This window comes from Nicotiana sylvestris, chromosome 9 (genome assembly GCF_000393655.2).
Source record: "Nicotiana sylvestris chromosome 9, ASM39365v2, whole genome shotgun sequence".
Classification (NCBI taxonomy): Eukaryota; Viridiplantae; Streptophyta; class Magnoliopsida; order Solanales; family Solanaceae; genus Nicotiana; species Nicotiana sylvestris.
Genome location: NC_091065.1, coordinates 103,046,879 through 103,069,919, shown reverse-complemented (window position 1 = coordinate 103,069,919; position 23,041 = coordinate 103,046,879). Strand labels below are relative to the sequence as shown.

Genomic DNA, 23,041 nt, shown 5'->3' with positions numbered 1-23,041 from the left:
TAGCTCCAACTCTTAGTACTCCCCTAAATGGGGGGGGGGGATATGGAGTGATGTGGAATTAAGTCAGAACTAAATGGTTCTAGTAATTATAGAATGGTAAAGGAAGAATGCGATAGAAAATGAAAAAGGTATGAGATTGCACTTATTCAAAGCCTATAGATATACTACGATTCCAGAACACTATGCAAACACGACGTCAAGGAAAGGAAGTAAGGATTCCTGCCCAGGATGTTATTGATAAATAAAGAGCCAGTGCGAGAGGTAAGTTAAGACAAAAGAAATAACCCAAGAATGATTACGCAGAATACTGATATGAGAATGGGCCAACGAGTAGTCAATAATTGACTCAGGAAGAGCTTAGTTATGGCTAGACAAGAGGATACAAACAAATCAATAGATCGTGAAAGATAAACATAGTGAACCCTAACATGAGGAATTCAGCCCCGCAGTTATGACATTGTAATACTTGAGAAATATTCAGATAGGAGTTAGGGTAGTTAAATGTACCATATGAGTGTTACGAAGATAAAAGAGAGTGGCACTGAGAAGGCAATCAAAATATCAGCTCAGAAGCAACCTACAAGTACAAGGGCATGGAGGTAAGTAACTATGGATAATTATAGGCGAGGAAGGACATCAAAAATTCCGTCGAATATACGATATAATAAGTTCACAACTTTACAAGAGTCAGAGGGTCCTTAAGTACTACAATGAAAGACTAGTCATATAAGGAAGAAGGCTTTAACCTAAGCACAGTGACTTAAAGAGGAAATGGTCGTATAACAACAGTCTCACAATAATTTTATATGCACTCCATTAGAAGGTGGCACCTATCGTGACTAATGAACAGGAACATTACGTGTTTGCTAGATGTATAAATAAGCCAAAATATATTTATAATCCACCCTGTAAACGTACCCAAATACTCTCTAAGTTTGAAAAAACACTAGTATAAAAGTAGCTTTCACGAACAATTAAAAATTTCAGAATTTTTTAACAAAAAGTCACTAGAAAGTTTTTTTCACTTATTACAAAATATATTTTTTCACTTTTTGGAAAACATCGCCCACAGGAAGGGAAGATTCCAGCGTCGCTTACGGATATACCAATAATCTTTTCTTTTTGATTAGCTGTCATCACTACTTTTTCAATTTACACGCCAACCACTACGTAATAAAATGCTTATATTTACCAAAAAACCTACCTCCTCTCACCTATATAAACCCGCTCTCCACAGTCTTTCAGACCTTCTTTCGCCTACTTTCGGTTTCACACCTATTGGTATGTCTCAATTATTTCCTCTTTCTCCTTTATCCTTTCATTTTATTGTTTTCTTTTTGTTCATTTTCTCTGTTTTCCTTTTTGCTTGTGTTTTCATTTCCTCTGTTTTTAATTTGTTTGTATATGAATTTTCATTTTTGCTGCTGTTTCTCTTATTTGTTCTTCCTATTTGCCGCATATGTGTTTCTTAAAATTATAAATTTCGGTGGCTTCAATATTTTTGTTGTAGAATCAGCCTAATTTTGATTATGTGGTGAATTCTTTTAGACCCGAATAGATCGAGAAGGATATTGGGATCGGGTTGATTATTTAAATATTATGCTTCAGTTATTGTTAAATTTGTCTATTTTTGGCGATTTTGCTAATATTTTGCTGCTCTGTTTTTGGCTTGCAGATTGATTTGCGTTTAATTGCTGCAGATACTGTTTGGATTTGGATCTACACATACTTTGGATTCTTCATTAACCCATTGAATTAGGGTTTCACAAATAGTTTATATGTTAGCTTCCAATTCTTCATGACCCTCATGCGTCGAATTCGTATTATGCATTCTTTCTCCGTAGTCTTCCTGTACTGGTTCTACGTGTTTTCATGAACTAGCCCCCCTCACACCTTGTTTTCCTGTCCAGTTTGTTATAGAAATTCCATACTTAGAAAACCCTAACTCGCAAAACCTAGCAAGAGCAATAGTGCCCTCCCCCTTCTTTGAATTCCAATAGTTGTCTGATTAGCCTCTGACTGGAACGATACACAAGACATGGCTTTGACACAGCAACCGGCTAGTTCAGGTTCTGATGGCCAACGTTATGCCACAAATGACGATAGAAAACGAAAGAGAATGGAGTCCAACCGTGAATCTGCAAGGCGGTCACGGATGAGAAAGCAGCAGCATTTGGAGGAGTTGATGAGCCAAATGACACAGCTACAGAATCAGAACGTTCTGTGGCGCGAGAAGATTGATGCTGTGGGAAGAAACTACCTCACCCTCGATGCGGAGAACAATGTCTTGAGGGCTCAAATGGCAGAACTGACTGAACGCTTGGATTCTCTCAATTCGCTCACTCGTTTCTGGGCTGATGCTAATGGACTAGCTGTGGATATCCCTGAAATTCCTGACACTTTGCTTGAGCCCTGGCAGCTTCCTTGCCCAATTCAACCCATCACTGCTTCTGCTGATATGTTTCAGTTTTGAGCTGCTGCTCTGCAGTTCTGAACTACTCTGCTCTTAGCTTGAATTCTTGTTTAATCAGGTGTTGTTTTGCTCTTGGATTGGAGTATGCGATCCTTAGTGGAAGTGGACCTTGTCAGGGGTTGCTTACATTATCCCTTTTGCAGTCTGTCACTGTTTTTTTGTTTATTGTCAATGTGGGTCAGTAGTTTCTGTTTGTATTAGCTTGGTGTTAGTTTCGGTGTTGTTGGTACTCCAATGTTTAGCTCTGGTGGGTTAGCAGTTTCTAGCGCCGTGTCAATGATCTTTGCCTCCAGTTTTATAAATAAATCATTTATGTCAACGAGATTGGCCATTGTTGTTTTTGCGCATTCTCCAAGGTTGTGGGTAATTGTGGATCTGTTCGTCACAATGTTGGGGGCAGTGTTGATTGTTTGGATCTTTTGGAGGTTGGTGATACAGAGCAAGGCTTTTCACAAACAACTCTCTTTATGCTTATTCTTAGAACACTGTACACGTTCAAGAATGGAACATGGAGCTTACTCTAAAATCAAACATCATAATCCCCGTTGAAATTTTTCTTGGCTATTTTGTCGACAAAAGTTGCGCATCTATAGCTGAACGGATTGTTAAATTGTGGAGAATTATGTATAATTCCATTTTTAGGTGCATCTCGTAAAAGGTTATTTACATCACACGGGTAGATTTGCCATTTCATTATATTTCATGCGCTGAGGCCAATTTATAGGCTTCTAATATTTGGTCATTGACTGCCTTGTGGAGATTCCTAAGAAATAAATTACCATATATTGTTAGTCTTTGTTCCAAAGGCAATCTTTATCATGTCAAAAGATAATCGACAATTGACTAATGGCTACATAGTGACTATGCAAATCGAGCTAAATCTAATGTTATCATCGTCTTAGCTAAACCATACAGTAGATGGTTTAAGGTAGAAAGCGGAAGTCAAATGATTCTTAGTTCAGGGGAAGTTGGTTGAGAGTTGGAAATGTGATGTCCAGCACCAAGATTTCGAGCATGAGAACAGAGTATTGAATAATGACTTCTGATTTATAAGCATAAGCTGCGTCAGTTTCACTTTCTTTGGTATGATTTTCAATTGACTACCCTAGGATAATGTAGCTTCGCCCTGTCCTCTATTATCGGTCTCAATTATGTCTATGTATTCTTTATAACAAAAAGTCTCTCTAAAAGTATCTTTTCAGACTTTCTGAGAGCTAGGTATAAACAGACAAAAGATTCCAGCTCACACAAAAATATATATAAATGATACTACTAGTAATATCGCGATAAGATCGAGTAAAACAGCAGACAAAGACTTTCAAGAAATATAGATAACTACTAATTAATTTCTTGTTATACCATGAATTCATATAACAAAACCATCCTTAAACACCACATTCAATAGGTTTGTATCGTATTTATACTAAGCTAAATAGGAAGAATTTTTTCATCATACATATGATATGAGTAGCCTATTTTAGAGCATCCAAGATTTAAAGGACTAAAACACATGGCATGAAATATAAGTATGTAGTTAAGAAGTAGAAGTCTGCTTGGAAACACAAACAACCATAATCAATTGTCATATACACGGCACTCATCAGTCTCAGGATTTTCCTTGCAGTAACCTTCCAAAGGGTCAGAGTTCTGCTTCTGCTTGTCTCTTGCATGGCTAGCTGCTGCACTTGTCTCTTCCACTACATCCCAAGCCGCCGCGCATTCACCGCTAGCTGGATTCTCTGAGCATGCTTCCTCGGCTCCCTTGACACTGTCAGCCACAAGGTCAGAAAGCTTATCTGGTGCTGCTGACACTGGCTTGAGGTACATCCTACTAGACCCAAATTGAGCTGAATTCTTCCATGGATTGTTAAGGCATGGAAACTTAAAGGGCTCAACTTTGGGAGAATTGGATTTGTTGGCCAATACTCTTGGAGTAGTGAGACTAACACCAGCAATTGTTGCCATATTCTGAAGATCTTTTCTTTTTTCCTTCTGTTTTAGTGATCTTTTGTATGATATGATGTTTAATGTATGAGAAGGTACATATATATAAACAGAGCATGGAACGACTATTGAGCGCACATTTCTTATCATTTTTATAGCCACTGCTGGACATGCACGTCGTAAAATGTCTTTTATGTGGTCTGTTTCTCTAGGATCTTTATGTTAGAAAATACAAAATCTAAAGCATAAAGCTTGATATTATTCCGTGCGTTAGTTGGAGTTTAGATGATGGTCCAGTTTGGTCACGGAATTTGTACCGTTCACAGAAATTCAAGATTGATTAAATCAAACAAGGATTAGTTTCTTCTTAAATAGAAGTTGGATAGTCCTTGTTAATCAGTTTTTCAAAATTGGAGTGTGAACAAAGGGTGAAAACAGTCTGAGTTTAACTTCTATACACTACTGTGTAATAGAACTTTAAAGCGTCAATGTAATACCTTAAATTCAAAATAACCATAGGTAATGCTCACAATAAGTTGAAGGAGTTGCTCGAAAAATAAAGCATATAACATGATATAACTGTCAAATTAAATTTATAATATTATAATTTATTTATACTTGTCAGTGTATATAAATTAAATCGTAAGCGGTGACTGGGTGAATCTCACGTCTCCAAATTTCGATATTTCAGCAAAATTGAGGCTCTAAAAAGTCCAAACTTCGAAAAATCCAAGGAGCTGCTTGTTTTTTTCTTATCGACCTCCATGCACTTGTTATTCCATGTCATCCATGATGTTGACATAGGTACTTTAAGAAAACAAATGACACGATCTATTCTTGTAAATCACAAAAAAAAAAAAAAAGATATGGAAGAAAAAGTTTAGCTAGATGTGGCTAATTAATCATCGAAAGCATAAGCATGATAATACAGAATCAATAATCAGTTCATTTAAATCATTCTGTTACGTAAACATATTCTCATATACCTTGAAGAATATACTTACATAGTGTATCTCTTACGTTTACCTAATCGGCTAATCCAACTGATTACTAGAGGTATAATGCAATATGTCGCTTCCAAATTTAGGACATTGAATTATAAATGTTGTGGAAGAAACTAAGATGGGGGTGTCCGCGGAAGGAGGAAACATGGAAATTCTAATTAAACAGAGGAGTGAATTGAGTGTGCTTAATTTGAGCCTAAAGCCTTCCTGTTTCCGGGGCATCTTTTCTTCCTTTGCCTCGAGGCTGGACACTGTTATTTGCTTTCCTTTTCCTTTACGACATGACATCAGATTCTTTTCCCTCTAGGCTCTATGATCTTTACGTTTTTAAACTCAATCCCATCCATGTTCTAACCCCAAAAACTAATTTTTCGATCGGGGTTTTGAGTTTCGAGAAGAAAGAAGCAGACAATTTCTATAAGGATGAGGGCACAGTTGCTCTCTTTGACATCAGTTTTTGTTCTGAGTTTCATAGGTACATCTACTCTCGATCAACTTCCGGCGGCAGATTTATGATTTAAATTTAATAAGTTTAATTTTTTTTTATTTTTTTTTAGAAAATATAGATTTAAAACTTAATCTTTACGCAATATTCAATAGGTGTGTGTGTGTGTTATATATGTATAACCTACAAATCTTTTTCTTCCGTGGTGTCCTATTTTAAGAGCCTCATATTAGTTTTGAGATTTATACAAAATATAGATAACTTCTAGTGCTTGATTGGAAGCTAAATTTTAATATATTGGATTGAGACAAACTTAAATAGCTACATGAGTAATTAATGAGAATTCGTATAATTAACCTCCAATTTGTTTGAAATTGAGGTGTAATTATTGTTCTTATCATAGGCTAGTAAGATTTTCAAGCTGGTAATATCTTCATTTAATGACCCTATTTTGTATGTTTCTCTACTGCAGCTGAAAAATGCCGGCAGTTGGTGGGAGAAGAATCAACTTCGAGGAGCAAAACCGAAAGATTCACATTCATAAACTGTTTTGACATGAGTTACGGAACCATAGGCTGTTTACTCAAGGAATTAGTGAAGATCTATTTATACTACATTCGAGCAATATACGTGCACAAAGTGAGGAATGAAGCAACAAAAGAAGCAGTCCAAGAAAACTTGTCCAAAGGACAAAGTCTTGAAGATGCAGTCAAAATAGGACAGCAAGTGGGAAATGCTGCGGCCAAACGAGCATCTTTACAAGCAAAACATATTATGGGGCCAATGGTTTCATCTGGATGGGACTTTTTTGAGACAATATATGTAGGTGGCACATTGGGTGAGGCAATTATTAGAAGTGTTGGTACATTGTTGGGGTCTTATATTGGAGGAATTATTGGAGAAGGGAAAACTAGGTGGTTGGGTTTTCTTTTGGGAAGCCAATTTGGTAGTTGGATTGGTGGGAGGCTAGGCCTAATGTTGCATGATGTGGGAATTGGGCTGCAATATCTACATCAACTCATGAAAACTAAGAATGATGGAGAAAGCAACTCACTTTTGTTGGTTCCTAGCTAGTGAAAGACCTTCTCTCTGTAATTAAAAGCTTGAATTAATATTATTGCTTGTTAGAGCAACAATTTATTGGTAAAAGCCTAGAACTTTGTAACAAGTTTCACATTTCTCCAATTCAGTTGTAGTCTTGTGTAATTTGATGCAAACTACAATATGTGACATCAATGTAATTCCAAACGTAAAGGTTCAGCGGATCATTAGGCAATAGTCACATAATTCTATCGTCTTTCCAGTATTCTTTCTTATTATTGTCTTTTGTAATTAAACTGATAAGTAACACAAATAAAAAATTATAATTGATTGATTAGTAACGAGATAAGGTGAAATAAAATAGTTTCGTGTTTTCAGTTTCATTAAATGTCATTTCATAACTAATAATATCCTTTTTCACGGTAGTAATAGTTATTTGTTTTCTTAGTGCATAAAAGGAGTCATTAAAATTTCAATTATAAAAAAGAGTAAAATATTTAAAAGTTTTACGAAAGACTTATTTCTTGACGGGAGGAATATCAAATATTGTAAAAGATTATTGCAAATGTATAGCACTAGCTAACATTCACAAGTAGTGTTAAGACCTTGAATTTCAATGATTTTTCTTCTTCTTGGCTTTGAGCCTCTTTCTCTCCTACTAAAGAATACAATTTTTTAAAAAAGATAGAAAAAGTAAGGCATCTCATGCCAACACCAATAGAAAAATCTAAGTGGGAGACCTTTTTAAAAAAGGAAAAAACTATGGAATCTCAGATGGATTGATTGAAATCTATGAACCGGTCAGTCAATCATGAGCCTTCCCAAAGTCTATCATCGTTTCTCTTTACTCTCTCTACACTCACCCAAAACCCTCTTCTTCTCTTCTTCTCTCCCTCTCGCCGTGAAACGCCTCCCATCGCCGCCGTTACTACGCGCCCATTCTAGAAGATTCGTTACCGGCAAGCAATTCAAGGCCAAATCCGCCATGGCTTCCTCCAGATTTCACCTTGTTGTCCCCGTCAACGCCCTTGCGATTGAGGACGGCGGCAATGGCAGTGGCTCTAACGGCGCTGCTAATGCTACTGCTTCTGTTGCTTATGATGACGGTATTTTAGTCCACTCATCTTGAATAATTCAGTTTCGTTTATAAATATTCCTGTTTTTCGTTAATGCTGCTAGGTAACCTTAATTATGGATACCTGTTGGGATTAAGCTAGTTATAAGTGCAGAGACAAGTGGGAGATTTGGAGAACTTCTAATTTGTCTTAAAAGATAAATTTTTTAGTATTGGAATGAAACGGACCTGAATAATCCCTCAGTAAACGATGACTTCTGTTCTTCAGGTGATAGAACATGGTTAAGGCAGTTATATCTATGGAGATTTTGAGGAGTTTTGATGAATAAAAGAAGAATTGGTAGAATTCTCACAGTGCTATTTAAACATTAAATTGATATTTTGGGGTTAAACTACTCGTCCATGAAGAGATAAGTGGGGGATTTAGACGTTGTCTAGTTTGACTTAAAAATCATTTTTTCTAATGGAATAGAGTGGACCTGATTTGAGTGGAATGAATATAGAGGATTTATTGTGACTGATCCAAACAGGTTTATCTCTAAAAATTCATTGAATGTACTACTGTGTATATGATTGCTGTGCATCCCTAAAATGAGAAACACAGAGAAAAGAAGAATCTTTTCGCTATTACACAGGCACTATATTCCAGAATTTTTGGCCTATAAGGCGACTATGACATTTAAACAGAGTCCTTAATATGAAAGGATGTATTTTGTTCCTCATCTTTAAGGCAAGTTAACTTTCTATTGAAGTAACACATGCAATGCCGCCTTCAGTGGAGCGTTGGATCTCAAGTGGAAAAATTTCCTCACTGTTTTAGTGCTTATAGATAATGATAAAGCTGTTAGCTTTTCTCCATGCTCATTCATAAAGCCTCTTCCTTTGCCTCATGTATTACTGCCCCTGGGCAATGCACTGACTTCATGTAATGTAGAGTATGTACCTTCCATAGATAAAACAAGGATGGGCTTATCAAGTTAATTTTTTTTTGGGTGGGGTGGGGTGGGGGGATCTGTAAATTTTATAAGTTTTTCATCTATATCTCCATTTTTTCGTTGCCTTTAGTTTCATGTTTCGATACTCTCTAACTCTTTAATTTTCCCTCTTTAATAGAATTTACATATGTTGCTAATTGGATAAATCTTCTTGTTTTTAAATTTTTTACTAGATCTAGAATCAGCATCAGAAACTGGATATCGTCTCCCTCCCCGTGAGATTAGAGATATTGTTGATGCTCCACCACTTCCAGCACTATCATTCTCTCCATTGAGGGATAAAATACTGTTTCTTAAGCGGAGATCCTTGCCACCTTTGTCAGATTTAGCAAGACCTGAGGAGAAACTTGCTGGAGTCCGCATCGACGGGAAATGTAATACCAGGAGTCGCATGTGAGTAATGATGAAGCTTCTCATGATATTTCATTATTCCTTTAAGCACTCAAAGTGCTGGAGACGCTATGTTAGGTTGTTTTATTCCCTTTGGCTGTATACTTGGTGTCTCTTATGTTCTTTACATAGATTAAGTGCTCCTTGCTGGTATCATTCTTCTTCTTCTTCTTCTTCTTCTTCTTCTTCTTCTTCTTCTTCTTCCTTTTCTTCTTGTTAATTATCAAAAAGAAATGTTTTCTTGTTTTAAAGCTAGTAATTGTTGATGCCTTGATGGTGGTACTACATCAATCTTTAGTAAGCAGCTTCCACACAGGATCTTATGATGTTCTTTCTCAGGTCTTTCTATACTGGTATAGGGATCCATCACTTAATGGAAGATGGTAGCCTAGGACCGGAAAAAGAGATCCAGGGTCTCCCAGAAGGTGCTAGAATTAATTTTTTAACATGGTAATTTCCTTCTCCATACCTGTATGTGTGCGTGCTTTGAGTTACTGTGTGATGGTTTTATCTTCACAATGGTCTTACCAATTAATATGCACTTCATGTAATACTCATTTTATCCCTTTTGTTTTGGTGTAGTCCTTTCTTTATTTAAGTCCATACTGAAAAGATTGACCTCTTTCCTTGAGTTGCGAAAACAAATGTAACACATAATAACACTTTCTAGTATTACTTTAAATTTGATGTGACATTTTTATACTTCTCCAACTATTACTTATTATCTCTGACGACTCAGGCGATAATAGCACCACATTTTCTCTTAATCTAAGCAGTAGTTCCATTAGGTTTTCAAATTTGGGACAGTGAAACTTTTGTAAATGAACTTCTCCATGCATCTCAGACGCACAATTTTAAGAGCTAAAATGTATTCTTTGATGTTAAGGTAGGGTTAATCTAAAATTTTCAAAAAATTTAATGTTGGATAATAGTGTTAACTAATACTACTTTATATCAATTTTAGCTTTCTGTCATATGCTTGCACAAGCTAACCTACCTTCTCCATTTTTGTCATGTCAAATATGGCAAAATTGCACTGGAAGTCAAAAAGGTATCTTTAAACTGGTAGAGACAACCATCTGTTCCAAGATTCTAACCTCCATGGAAATGGTAACCAGCTAGTTTTTACTTTTGAAAATTCATTTAGTCACAAATGGGAGGCAGATTTTCCTAATTGAGCAAGATGACGATGAGTCCTAAGTGTTCTAAACATTCGATATTGACTAATAACTTATTCAACGTCCCTATGAAAAATGAATATCATTTCTAAGAGAAGAGATGATCTGGTAGACTGAACATCACACTTAGCTCTTGGTCAACCAGTAGATGTCATTGATCTTTCCAAAGCATTTGATTGACTAGCAATAAGTAAAACTATAAAAGCTTTTCATTTTATAGTTCAGTATTTCCTATCTAAGGGAGGATATTCTAGAGGTAAGAACCCTCGACCTCTAGCGGTAAGGTTGCGGTTTCGCATCACTAAGCTAACAAAGTTGGAAAGGGCCATTGTTCGGCTCCTAGGTAAAGTGGGTTTGGAGGTCGGAGTTTACCATATCCAAAAGAAAAAGTTCTGTGTTTACTATCAGTTACCTTACTGATTAAACCTGTACATCACTTTAATTACTAGAAGAAAACAGAAACTTCACCTAATGGGGGATGCAATGTGAAACTAGAGTAAAAAGCCTCTTTCTTTATTTTTCCTTCTAAAAAAAAGCCTCTTTATCATATTTTCCTTGCATATTCCCTTTATATATAAATGTCTCTTCAATAGAGACCTAATATACTTGTATATTTGGATCAATTATTATCTTTCCTTCTTCATCTGATTCTTTGCTTTTTTATGAAGGTCAAATAATGGTCAGCATTTAGCCTTCACTGTCCGTCTTGATGAGGTATTTTGATATATGTTTGGGTGTCTCCCTGTGAGTCTATATTATTTGTACGTTGATGTTACGGAAAACTTAATAGTAGATTTGCCTTCAGCTATTTCACTTTGTATCATTCTGATATTTTTAATGCCTAATATCACGTAAGGTCCTTTGTCACAAGGTAGATCTGATGTTTTGACTTTTTGTATCAGGATGATGGCAGCAGCAGCAAACTGAGAGTATGGGTTGCTAATGTGGATACTGGGAAAGCTAGACCTCTTTTCGAGTCACCAGATATATATGTAAATGCTGTTTTTGACAAGTAGGTTATTTTCCATACTCTGCCTGTCATTAAAAGGAAAGTCTGCTGATTCTAAGCTACATCTCCCTGTCCTGACAACTCTGTTTCTGTTATTATCAGCTTTGTTTGGGTGAATGACTCAACTCTTTTGGTATGTACCATTCCATTATCTCGTGGAGATCCACCAAGGAAACCTTTGGTTCCCTCTGGCCCCAAGATTCAATCTAATGAGCAGAAGAATGTTATTCAATCTAGAACCTACCAGGATCTGCTCAAAGATGAATATGATGAAGATCTGTTCGAGTATTATGCTACTACACAGCTGGTTTTGGCTTCTTTAGATGGGGAAATAAAGCCTTTTGGTCCACCAGCTATATACACGTCAATGGACCCATCTCCGGACCAAGCATACATTTTGTTAACCTCAACTCACAGGCCGTTTTCATTTGTTGTACCATGTGGAAGGTTTCCCAAAAAGGTTGAAGTGTGGAAGGCCAATGGAGAATTTGTGAGAGAACTTTGTGATTTGCCCCTTGCAGAAAATATTCCCATTGCATTCAATAGTGTGAGGAAAGGGATGCGATCAATCAATTGGAGAGCAGATAAACCATCGAATCTCTATTGGTATGCATACAAAAATCTATTCTAGTATATTTAGTTCACTGGTTAACAAAACTCCATGGATGTGCTTCTGGACTGCCAAAAAAAGAGAGATGAATGTTTCAGATTTGATGGGGAAAAATTAAGCTGCCTTGTTTTCCTGGTTGGTTGGGGGAAAGGGGAGTTGAATGATAGTCTTATCTAGATCTTTCTAACTGATTTTTGAGCCTATAATATGGGCTTATGACTCCTCAGATCAGAAAAGCCTAAAAGAAATATTGAGTGATTACAGATTTATATATAAGGGAGAAGAAAGGTAGATGTTGTTTGTTGTATTTTGCTCTCATGTGAAATGTGAATGACTTGTTTCTGGTAATCCACTAATATTTGGATGCTAGTACTAATCTAGTACTATAATTACCCCTTTGAAATAACAATTCATGATAGTTGCACATTGATTTGTTGAATTATCAGTATCGTCACTTATCTGAGGCTATATTGTCAGTATTGTCACTTATTTGATGCTATATTGTCAGTATTGTCACTTATTTGATGCTTTTCTCCTGAAACTGTTTCAGGGTTGAGACACAAGATGGTGGTGATGCTAAAGTCGAAGTTTCTCCACGTGACATAATTTATACACAATCTGCTGCACCACATGAAAATGAACATCCTAAAATTTTACATAAACTGGATCTTCGCTATGGGTATGTACAAAATTATACCTGTCATGTTATGTACGATTGTTACTCAACAAATGTGAATTATACACGTGGGATTCATGTGCGTTGAAACAGCTTTATTTTTCATTTATTTTTGATACATGCGTGAACAATGATTGATATTTTTCGGTAGGAAGATATTACTTATGGTGTATTGGATTGCAAGTTATACTTTGTGTAAGAGTATGCAAATAGTCAATTGTTTCAGTTTTTTTGGGTGCCACTATGTCAATTATTTAGCAAGTATTTGGTCAATTACAGGTGATTGATTACCTATAGATAAGTTGAATTTCAAGTCATTTTGGTGGGTGGTTACAGTAACATAATTCAAAGTCGTCAAAAGAACTTTTACACAATTAATATCATATTTGACTTGGGTTGCCAGGTTTATAAAGAATTGATAAAGTTTTTCTTTTCATTTTGCAAAATAAATGGAAAAGCACATATTACTTGTTATATAGGGTTATAGCAGAAGCAGATAGATGCTTTTGATAGTATTGCTATCATTGACTGCCTTTACAAAAAACAGGTTTCATTTATCCTCTATATTTGACGAGGGGATTCACTTGTCGAGTAAACAACCAAGAATTAGGAACCAAGATTATTCTCCAATAAAAATGATGTTCTTATATTGGGATCTTCTTACATGTACAGAGGGATTTCTTGGTGTGATGATACACTTGCATTAGTTTATGAATCGTGGTACAAAACAAGGAAGGTGAGGACATGGGTTATATCCCCCGGATCAGAGAATGTAAATCCACGTATACTCTTTGATCGATCATCAGAAGATGTTTATTCTGATCCTGGTTCTCCTATGTCGCGGAGAACTCCTGCTGGAACTTATGTTATTGCAAAGGTGAAGAAGGAAGATGATGGGGACACTTATCTATTATTAAATGGAAGTGGCGCTACCCCGGAAGGAAACATTCCGTTTCTTGATTTGTTTGACATGTAGGTCTGGTGTACGTTTTTTCCCATATTTTTTCGTTTGCCGAAGAAAGTGATCTGACATGAATTCTTTCAGAAATACAGGCAGTAAGGAACGAATCTGGCAGAGTAACAGGGAAAAATATTTTGAGACTGTTGTTGCTTTGATGTCTGATCAGAAAGAAGGGGAATTGTCAATAAATAAGTTGAAGATACTCACTTCTAAAGAATCCAAAACTGAAAACACTCAGTACTACCTTCTGAGCTGGCCAGAGAAAAAAGCATGTCAGATTACAAACTTCCCTCATCCATACCCACAGTTGGAATCGTTGCAAAAAGAAATGATCAGGTATCAGAGGAAGGATGGAGTTCAACTTACTGCGACCCTATATCTTCCACCAGGTTATGATCCCTCGAGAGATGGACCCCTCCCATGCCTAGTATGGTCATACCCAGGAGAATTTAAGAGTAAAGATGCAGCTAGCCAAGTTCGAGGTTCCCCTAATGAGTTTGCTGGCATTGGGCCAACATCCCCCCTCCTATGGTTAGCAAGGAGGTGTGTCTCTGTTCTCTGTATTGTCCATCTAAATTTTGCTTGCTATAATTGTTATTTTGCCGGTGTGTCATGTTAGTCTTTTTCGGGGAACTGCTTGATTTGGAACCACAAATTTCAGGTTTGCTGTCTTATCAGGGCCGACAATTCCAATCATCGGAGAGGGTGATGAAGAGGCCAATGACAGGTAAACTTATGCACTAATAATTTAAGGATGTGACTTCTCTTTATCAGTTTGAGTAGCAGTAGGACTACTTGACTAAATCTGTTTAATGATCATTGGTCTACTAGTGGAAAAACTGGGTTTGTCTTCTTGCTACAAATACGGCAACAACAAATAATAAGACCAATCTCAATCTAGTTGGGCCTAGCTGCATGAATCCTCACTATCCCTTTCACTCCGATATGAGTGTCTCATTTCATTATTTTGATATTTAAAAATTTAGTTTCTCTAACACAGTCTTGTGAAGAGCGTGAAGCGAGAAAAAGCGACAAGTCCCTTTTCGCTTAAAGCGAGAAGCGAAGCGTTCGCTTTTTTGAAGTGAAGCGGAATTTAAAATAAATACTGCATAGACAACTAAGAATAAATGATATGAAAAAAATGACAGTAAGTATGCCAAAAAATAGCAGTATAACTGAAACGAAAAATGGGCAGCATTTCGCTACAATTTATCACTAAAACAGTGAAAGAAAATGAAGAAAAAGAAGAGAATGAGAAAAAGAAGAACTGAAGGGGAAAAAAAATTTCGCAGCATTTCGCTGCTATTTGGACACTGAAATAGTGAAGGAAAAAGAAAAAGAAGAAGAAGGAGGAGGAGGAGGAGGAAGATATCACATACCTGGGACCAAACTTGATGATCTTGAAGTTAAAAAAAGAGAGCCTTTTTAATTAATTAACATTGGCAGCCCAAATATAAAGAGAAGCGCTCGCTTCTGTCGCTCTCGCTTCTCGCTTTTTCAGGGGAAGCGCTTGCTTTTTTGTACCTGATACGCTTCAGATCAGAGAAGCGCCAGATGCCTCACTTTGCATCGCTTCTCGCTTTAAGCGAGGAAGCGGCCGATTTTAACAACACTGCTCTAACATAAGAGGTCTTTTACGTTTTCTATTGAAAATTGACATACAAACCCCCCAAGAAGATTAATTAGACTCCTAGCAAATTTTTGATCGATGAAGCATAGTCACAAGACTAAGCTTTAAGAGCAGAAGTGTGATAAAAGGTATAAATCCAATTTATGTTTTTTTTTATAAGTGAAAAAAATCTTTAATTCAATGGTAATCAGAGGTTTAAAATCAAAGGTTTAAATCTAATTCATTTGAGAACTTAATGAGTGGGCACACCTCATTTATGAGAAACCGAAATGGAAGCAGGGGTGCTTCACGGTCAAGTGAAAGCAAGCTTAGAGCACCTCTAAAGAGAAATGTGAATTACATTTTTTTTGTAAGTGAAATATGTTATTCCTATTTGGGCCAAACTCGAAGAAATATTGCAAATGTCAACAAGGAAGCAAAAAAGACACATTTGCTAGGGACAATGCTAGTTTTTTTTTTCTAATGACGGCAGTGTTCAGGTCAGCCTCAACCAATTCACCAGGTAGCCTGTTAAATGTCTACAAGCACATGTGTCGAGTAAACATGCCCAACAATGATCGAGCAGTTGGGCTTACAATAATTGTTATAGCAGGGTATGAACTTGGGATCTCCTGATTGTTACTCCTGTGCCTCAACGACTACCAAATGCCCTTCTGATTGTTACTCCTAATCTCCTATGCCTCAACCACTTACCTATGCCCTTGGGGACTTTGTTTGGGAATTTGTTCTTGTTGTTTTATCTGGTAAAACTTACAGCACAAATGAGCATCCACAAGTGAAATCCTGCTCTCCCAGGTTCTTCCACTCTTTGTAAATGCTCTATTGGAAAATGGAAAATGCTGTGACTAGCTACCGCCTTTCATCTTAGATTTCCCTTTCTTTTGCATGTTTTGCTTTCAGTTGCATCTTGATCAGTTAGCCCTCGTGTTCTGAGCTGTTGGTGTTCTGCACTTTGTTATGAAATGAGTAAAACTGCATAGTGCATACTGAAAGTTTGATCTTTATATTATTCTTATGAATCACAGCATGAAAGGCGGTCCATGTGAAAGTTGCTTGTTGGAGCGCATATTGGACTTCTCCATCAAAACCACGGATTTAGTTCTTCTAAACAAAATTCACTTTGCATGAGTATCGTGCTAACCACAGATACTGTTGGTGTATTAGTAATTTGTAGAGTTAATGATTTTGGGAGTAGTTTGAATATAAAAAACTCCGCAGTAATATGCTGAATACCATGCCGCATCTACCTACTCTACTGAAGTTCTTCTGCGTAAAATTTTGTGCCCATGTGGTTGCTGACAAGTGATGAAGCATTATTAAACCCTTTCTTTCTCTTTGTTGCTTTTATTTTGGGGGTGGGGGTGGGGGGAGGGATGATGTCATGGGCTGTTGACTGGACTTGCTTCCTTCAGCTGCTCCTTGTAGATAGATTATTGATGTTCGGGGACTAATTTTAAGGATAAACCATGTCTCTGTCTTGTGATGAAATGGATTCCTTTACTTTTCCACCTGCAATTTGGAGGTTTGGGTGTTTATTGATTAAATCTTGTCTTAACCAGGTACATAGAACAACTTGTTGCAAGTGCTGAGGCTGCAGTGGAAGAAGTTATACGCCGTGGAGTAAGCTTTTTCTTCTTCCCGCTGAACATATGTTGCGTGAAACTTTGGAGTTACGGCTGAGCTCTGTGGTGCTTTGTTTTTTAGGTGGCCGATCCAAACAAAATTGCTGTTGGTGGTCATTCCTATGGGGCATTCATGACAGCAAACCTCCTTGCACATGCACCTCATCTTTTCTGTTGTGGAATTGCTCGGTCTGGTGCTTATAACAGAACACTAACACCTTTTGGGTTCCAGGTAATCCTCCCAAGTCATGTGTAAGGTCAATAAGTCTAAAGTCCTAATGACTTGGTGTTTCTCTCTGCATTCTAGGAGGATTATTTCATTAACTTACTTTGCTAAGAACTTATTTGTTTATCTTTTCAGAACGAAGAGAGAACACTTTGGGAGGCGACCAATACTTATGTTGAGATGAGCCCTTTTATGTCAGCCAATAAGATTAAGAAGCCTATCTTGCTTATCCATGGGGAGGAGGACAACAATCCAGGAACCTTGACGATGCAGGTAAAATGACAGTCCTCTTGTTCTTATTCTTCTTTCAGCATCTTGTTTCAAGAGCCATATTTTCCGTGAATGTTGCCTGTCACCTAAAGTAGGCAAGTTAGTTGCAAATGTTCTTGATTTACTCCGTAAGTATGCTAGTTCTTCCTAGATTTATCTAATGAGTTTGCTAGCCTTGACTTCAAGAGTCTTGATCTTAAAAACTCTTTTCGTTTTGCTTAAAATATACAGTCAGATCGTTTCTTCAATGCACTTAAAGGTCATGGTGCACTTTGTCGCCTTGTAATTCTTCCATATGAGAGTCATGGTTATGGAGCACGAGAGAGTATAATGCATGTACTCTGGGAGACTGATAGGTGGCTCCAAAAGCATTGCGCCTATTCTTCAGATGTCAAGGCAGATCTCAATGCGTGCAAGGACAATGCAGAAGGGACAGTAGATTCACAAAGCAAAGCTGTTGGTGCTGCTGGAGGTGTTCAAGAGCTTGCAAATTTGGATGATGACAAATTTCACTCTATCAGAAGGTCATTATTGTGGTAATTTCTTATTTCATGAAATATCTTCATATGTTCTAAAATTTCTCGTATCAAGAACTTGGTTCTTCTGTCATGGAAATCTAGTCAAGTTGATTGATTGTTTGCTTGAATAAAGTATAACTTCTTGATTCCCCACGTTCGGCACATGTGGAGAATTTCTGTTCAAGAAGGCGCTTTGTGTTTTAGCATGGCTAAATGCAGTCTCGTTTTGTTTTTATTATCCATGCCAATTAATTTGACAGACTACTTGAATCTGCACTTTATCGCTCAATAACCAAGATTTGGCAGACCCACACATAGTTTTGTCATTCCTTTTTATTATGATAAGTCATGGACCTTCATCCTTGGAAATGCCTTGAGAGCTTTTAGATCTCCATTCCAATAGTTGATATGGTAGTGGTTTGGGAACCTTCTCAAATTCATTGGCTACGGTACACTTCGTCTATGCTCAGTATGGAGTTAGATTTACATAGAGATTGATGCTTTGCTTTCTGTATTAAAGATTCAAGGGGTTGATTGGTTTGAAGAATAGGAAGGAAAGGTTTGATGCCATTTATTTATTTTCGTGGATTTACATAGAGATGGGTGCCTTTTTAGGTGGAAATACACTGTCGCATTTATTAATACTCCTTTTTACTTTTCCGTCCATTCTTACCAACCTACCAGCAGATTCTCTCAAATGCCTCCCTTTTCCCTTTTCCCATAATTGTCCAAATGCAAGTGCCTTGAATGACCACCATTATTTCTAGTAACCTTCTTAAATAACAAGGTTACAGCATGAGTAGCTGCTACGCCTATCTGCTACATCTTTATACTCTAGCAATGTACTATGCATAATTGGTGATCATGTTATTCACCGGAATTTATACTCTCATCTCTCTTTCTTTTCTCAAGTTGCCCATCGTTGTTTCTTGATTTGTAGATTTCATGGTGACAAACTACCTGGAGATGAAGCCAGGAGTCACTGATAAGGTCCGCCTGTGACCACTTATACAGCAATTCTATTGCAACAATAAGTACCCTGATGAAGGAGTGCAGGTCAGTTGTTTTCATAAAACGCTGTGCTTCTTTAATGTCATGGACAGTGATGGCCTCATGGGTGACTATACTGCGTTCTGCTTTGCGTGATTACAATTTAGAAGTGTAAAGCTATTGTTTACTAATTACAGGGACAGTTCATATTGGATATTGTAAACATCTTTGTCTGTGTACAGCAATTAGAAATTGTTTATTGAATACTCAATATATTACTGGGTTGTGATTTCGTTTTAACTTTTTATGCTGTTTTCTTATTTGGCTTCTAACTTCAGACAATTTTTTTTGGGGAAGTCCCAGAGTGCTGCACTCAAATTAAAATGCAAGAAATTAAAAAATAGCCAGATTTACAACTAGTCGTTCAAAAATAGTCCAGTTTCAAAAGTAATCGAAATTTAGCCACTTTTTATGTAAAGATAAATCTGAGCGAAAACACTGTTCAAAACCCGGAAAATACGCTAGTATATTATACTGGAGTTCCAGCATAAGTATGCTTGAACTCTAGCATATTATACTGGAGTTCTAGGATAAGTACTTATCCTGGAACTCCAGCATAATATGATGGAGTTCCAGCATAAGTGCACTAGAACTCCAGCATAATATATTGGAGTTCCAGCAAGTATAATTGTCCAGTATAATATACTGGAATTTGGAGCACCGGTGCTCCGGTCTCTAGTATATTATACTGGAGTTAGCAAAGTATAGCGGTTCAGCATAATATACTGGAGTTCATACACAGGTGCACCGAACTCCAGCATATTATGCTGGACCGGTCTCTGTTGCAGCAAAATAGTGGCTATTTTTCATTGACTTTGTAAACACTGACTATTTTTGAATGACCAGTCCGAAAACTGGCTATACTGTGCTATTTTTACAATTAAAATCCGACTTTCGTGGCACATATAGAAGCACGTAATAACTTTAGTGGTGAAATAACATAATAAAAGAAAGAAGAATATGTCAAAGAAAAGAAAGAGAATTTTATTGATTTTGAGATTGAATTACAATGGGATAAAATCCCTCTATTTATAGGGGAAAAATAATTTAGTCACAAAGTAACAAACTCCGTAAAAGATAGATACTTAGAATACAGTTCTATTTATAATACTCTCTCTTGAATGTCTATTCAACAAATAACGTACCTTGTTAAAATCGTAACTAAATTAAAATTCAGTGGGAAAAAAATTCTAGTGAAGGAAAAAGAGTACGCATGTTTAGAAATACGCCTTTTGGTTGCCTCGTTAAAAACCTTGCAAGGAAAAGAGACAAAACCTTGTAAGGGAAAAAGAGTACAATACGCATTAACTTCCCCTGATGAGAGCACCAATTCACATCCTTGAGCATTCGTATCCCAATCTTGTACACTAGCTTCTTGAAGGTTGATATCGGTAGAGATTTGGTGAACAAATCAGTCATATTATCACTTGAACGAATCTGTTGCACATTGATATCACCATTCTTTTGAAGATCATATGTGAAAAATAACTTTGGTGAAATGTGTTTTGTCTTATCTCCTTTTATGAATCCTCCCTTCAATTGGGTTATGCATATTGCATTGTCTTCATACAAAATCGTGGGTAGCTTGTCACGTTTCAAACCACATTTTTCTCGAATAAGATGTATTATAGACCTCAACCACACACATTCTCGACTTGCTTCATGAGTAACAATTATCTCAGCATGATTAGTTGAAGTAGCTACGATTGATTGTTTGGTCCATCACCAAGATATGACAGTGCCTCCATATGTAAACACATAACTTGTTTGAGATCGAGCCTTGTGTGGGTCAGATAAATATCCAACATCGACATAATCAACAAGATCGGGACTGCAATAATTGTCATAAAATAAGCACATATTGGTAGTCCCTTTTAGATACCGAAATATGTGTTTGATTTCATTCCAATGTCTCCTTGTAGGAGAATGGCTATATCATGCTACGACATTAACTGAAAAAGTTATGTCACGCCTTGTTGCACTAAGATATGACACTTCAGGACCAAGAAGCTCTTCATTCTTTTCTTGAGGTCGGAACAAATCCTTATTCACATCAAGTGATCGAACAACGAGTACTTAATGGATGCACTCCATCCATGTAAAACCGTTTCAATACCTTTTCTGTGTATGCATATTGATGAACCAAAACCCCATTTGTCAAATGTTCAATTTGCAAACCGAGACATAATTTTGTCTATACGAGATCTTTCATCTCTAATTCCTTCTTTAAATAATCAGTTGCCTTTTGGAGTTCTGTAGGAGTTCCAAAAGGTTTATGTCATCAACATATACGACAAGTACAATAAATTTCGACGTTGTTTTCTTTATAAAAACACATGGACAAATGACATCATTTCTATAACCTTGATTTAATAAATACTCACTAAGGCGGTTATACCACATTCTTCCTGATTGCTTTAGACCATACAAAGATCTTTGCAATTTGATTGAAAACATTTCCTGGGAATTTGAATTATGTGCGTCAGGCATTTTAAATCCTTCGAATTTTTTTTATGTGTATCTCATTATCAAGTGAGCCATAAAGGTAGGTTGTAACCACATCCATTAAATACATGTCGAACTTTTCATGGACAACAAAACTAATAAGATAACGATACATTATTGCATCCGTAATAGGTGAATATATCTCTTCATAATCGACACCAGGCCTTTGTGAAAATCTTTGTGCAACAAGGTGTGCCTTATATCTTTGTATCTCAATTTTCTCATTCCTCTTATGTACAAAGACCCATTTATAGCCAACATGCTTAACACCGTTAGGTGTTTGGACTACAGGCGCAAAAACTTCATGTTTCGCAAGTGAATTCAACTTTTATTGGATTGCTTCTTGCCATTTCAGCCAATCACGTCTCCAACAGATTGAGGTTCAAGATCCTCACTATCTTGCATAATGCTAGATGCAATGTTATTTGTAAAGACATAATCCACCATTATGTCCAATCGATTCAAATTCATCTCAGTATCAATTGGATTTATCGATAGTTCATTATTTTCTTGAGTCTCAGGCTTAGTAATTTCCTCATGAATCTCAGAATTGATTTCTGTAGACTCTTTTGGTGTCATCCTGATCATTTCTTTTTCTTTTTATAGGATTTCAATCCTTAGAACCCAATGGTCTACCACGCTTTAGGCGTGCGATATGGATGTGCTACAGGCACATATACTACACATCCAAAATTCTTAAATAAGATATATTAGGTTCATGGCCTAAAACTAATTGCAACAAAGAATATTTATGATAATTTATCGGTTTGATACGAACTAGCATTGCTGCATGCAAAATAGAGTGGGCAACCTCGTTTTCATGAGTAATGGTTTTGCTATCAATTGCAGGCGTTTAACCAAAGATTTTACAAGGCCATTTTGAGTGTGGACATGAGCTACAAGATGTTTCACTTTTATCCCAATTGATAAGCAATAATCATTGAATGCTTGTGATGAAAATTTAGCAGCATTATCAAGTCGAATAGACTTAATTGGATTATCGGCGAACTATGTCCATAATCGAGTTATTTGTGCCATTAATTTTGCAAATGCCAGGTTGCGAGATGACAATAGGCAAACATGAGACCATCTAGAAGATGCATCTATGAAGATCATAAAATATCCAAACGACCCACTAGGTGGGTGAATAGGTCCATAAATCCCCTTGTATACGTTCCAAAAATATAGGGGACTCAATCCTAACCTTTGTTGGTAATGGTCTAATGATTAATTTGCCTTGATAACAAGAAGTTCAAGAAAATTCATTATTTAAAAGAATATTTAAATTCTTTAGTGGATGACCATTTGAGTTTTCTATAATTCGTCTCATCATAATTGATCCAGGATATCCCAATCAATCATGCCAAAGCACAAACGTATTAGAATCAGTAACTTTTGGTTTACGATAGAATGTGCCTC

At 36.7% G+C, this 23,041-nt stretch overlaps 4 protein-coding genes across 5 annotated transcripts; 3 read left to right on the top strand and 1 right to left on the bottom strand.

Moving 5' to 3' along the window:
• Positions 1–1,213: 1,213 nt before the first annotated feature.
• On the top strand, positions 1,214–2,792 carry LOC104224684 (bZIP transcription factor 53-like). Its single transcript, XM_009776367.2, has 2 exons — positions 1,214–1,281; positions 1,676–2,792. Exon 2 carries the CDS (start codon positions 2,039–2,041, stop codon positions 2,471–2,473), a length of 435 nt encoding a protein of 144 aa, XP_009774669.1. The 5' UTR covers positions 1,214–1,281; positions 1,676–2,038; the 3' UTR covers positions 2,474–2,792.
• A 997-nt stretch (positions 2,793–3,789) lies between these two features.
• LOC104224685 (calvin cycle protein CP12-2, chloroplastic) lies at positions 3,790–4,489 on the bottom strand. The gene has a single exon (XM_009776368.2). The coding sequence runs from the start codon at positions 4,436–4,438 to the stop codon at positions 4,049–4,051; it is 390 nt and encodes a 129-aa protein (XP_009774670.1). The 5' UTR covers positions 4,439–4,489; the 3' UTR covers positions 3,790–4,048.
• Positions 4,490–5,767: 1,278 nt separating this feature from the next.
• Positions 5,768–7,025, top strand: LOC104224687 (uncharacterized). Its single transcript, XM_009776369.2, has 2 exons — positions 5,768–5,896; positions 6,339–7,025. The coding sequence occupies exons 1-2, from the start codon at positions 5,845–5,847 to the stop codon at positions 6,938–6,940; spliced, it is 654 nt and encodes a 217-aa protein (XP_009774671.1). The 5' UTR covers positions 5,768–5,844; the 3' UTR covers positions 6,941–7,025.
• Positions 7,026–7,637: 612 nt separating this feature from the next.
• On the top strand, positions 7,638–19,357 carry LOC104224688 (probable glutamyl endopeptidase, chloroplastic). 2 transcript variants are annotated; one of them, XM_070155884.1, is made up of 15 exons: positions 7,638–8,013; positions 9,151–9,370; positions 9,707–9,817; positions 11,214–11,259; positions 11,448–11,557; positions 11,657–12,160; positions 12,715–12,843; positions 13,513–13,812; positions 13,886–14,344; positions 14,463–14,528; positions 16,991–17,051; positions 17,136–17,285; positions 17,415–17,552; positions 17,781–18,085; positions 19,008–19,357. In XM_070155884.1, coding segments are annotated over exons 1-15 (2,895 nt in total). In that variant the 5' UTR covers positions 7,638–7,718; the 3' UTR covers positions 19,009–19,357. The 2 variants fall into 2 exon arrangements, with proteins under 2 accessions (XP_070011985.1, XP_009774674.2); XM_009776372.2 differs by having other exon boundaries at positions 17,781–18,073; positions 19,008–19,193.
• The last annotated feature ends 3,684 nt before the right edge of the window (positions 19,358–23,041 follow it).

Coding starts and splice junctions, on each gene's coding strand:
- LOC104224688 (XM_009776372.2), top strand. CDS start 7,719: ATGAGCCTTCCCAAAGTCTATCATCGTTTCTCTTTACTCTCTCTACAC. Junction 13,813..13,885: donor TTTCTTGATTTGTTTGACAT/GTAGGTCTGGTG, acceptor GAATTCTTTCAG/AAATACAGGCAGTAAGGAAC. Junction 17,286..17,414: donor TAACACCTTTTGGGTTCCAG/GTAATCCTCCCA, acceptor TTATCTTTTCAG/AACGAAGAGAGAACACTTTG.
- LOC104224687 (XM_009776369.2), top strand. CDS start 5,845: ATGAGGGCACAGTTGCTCTCTTTGACATCAGTTTTTGTTCTGAGTTTC. Junction 5,897..6,338: donor TTTTGTTCTGAGTTTCATAG/GTACATCTACTC, acceptor TCTCTACTGCAG/CTGAAAAATGCCGGCAGTTG.
- LOC104224685 (XM_009776368.2), bottom strand. CDS start 4,438: ATGGCAACAATTGCTGGTGTTAGTCTCACTACTCCAAGAGTATTGGCC.
- LOC104224684 (XM_009776367.2), top strand. CDS start 2,039: ATGGCTTTGACACAGCAACCGGCTAGTTCAGGTTCTGATGGCCAACGT.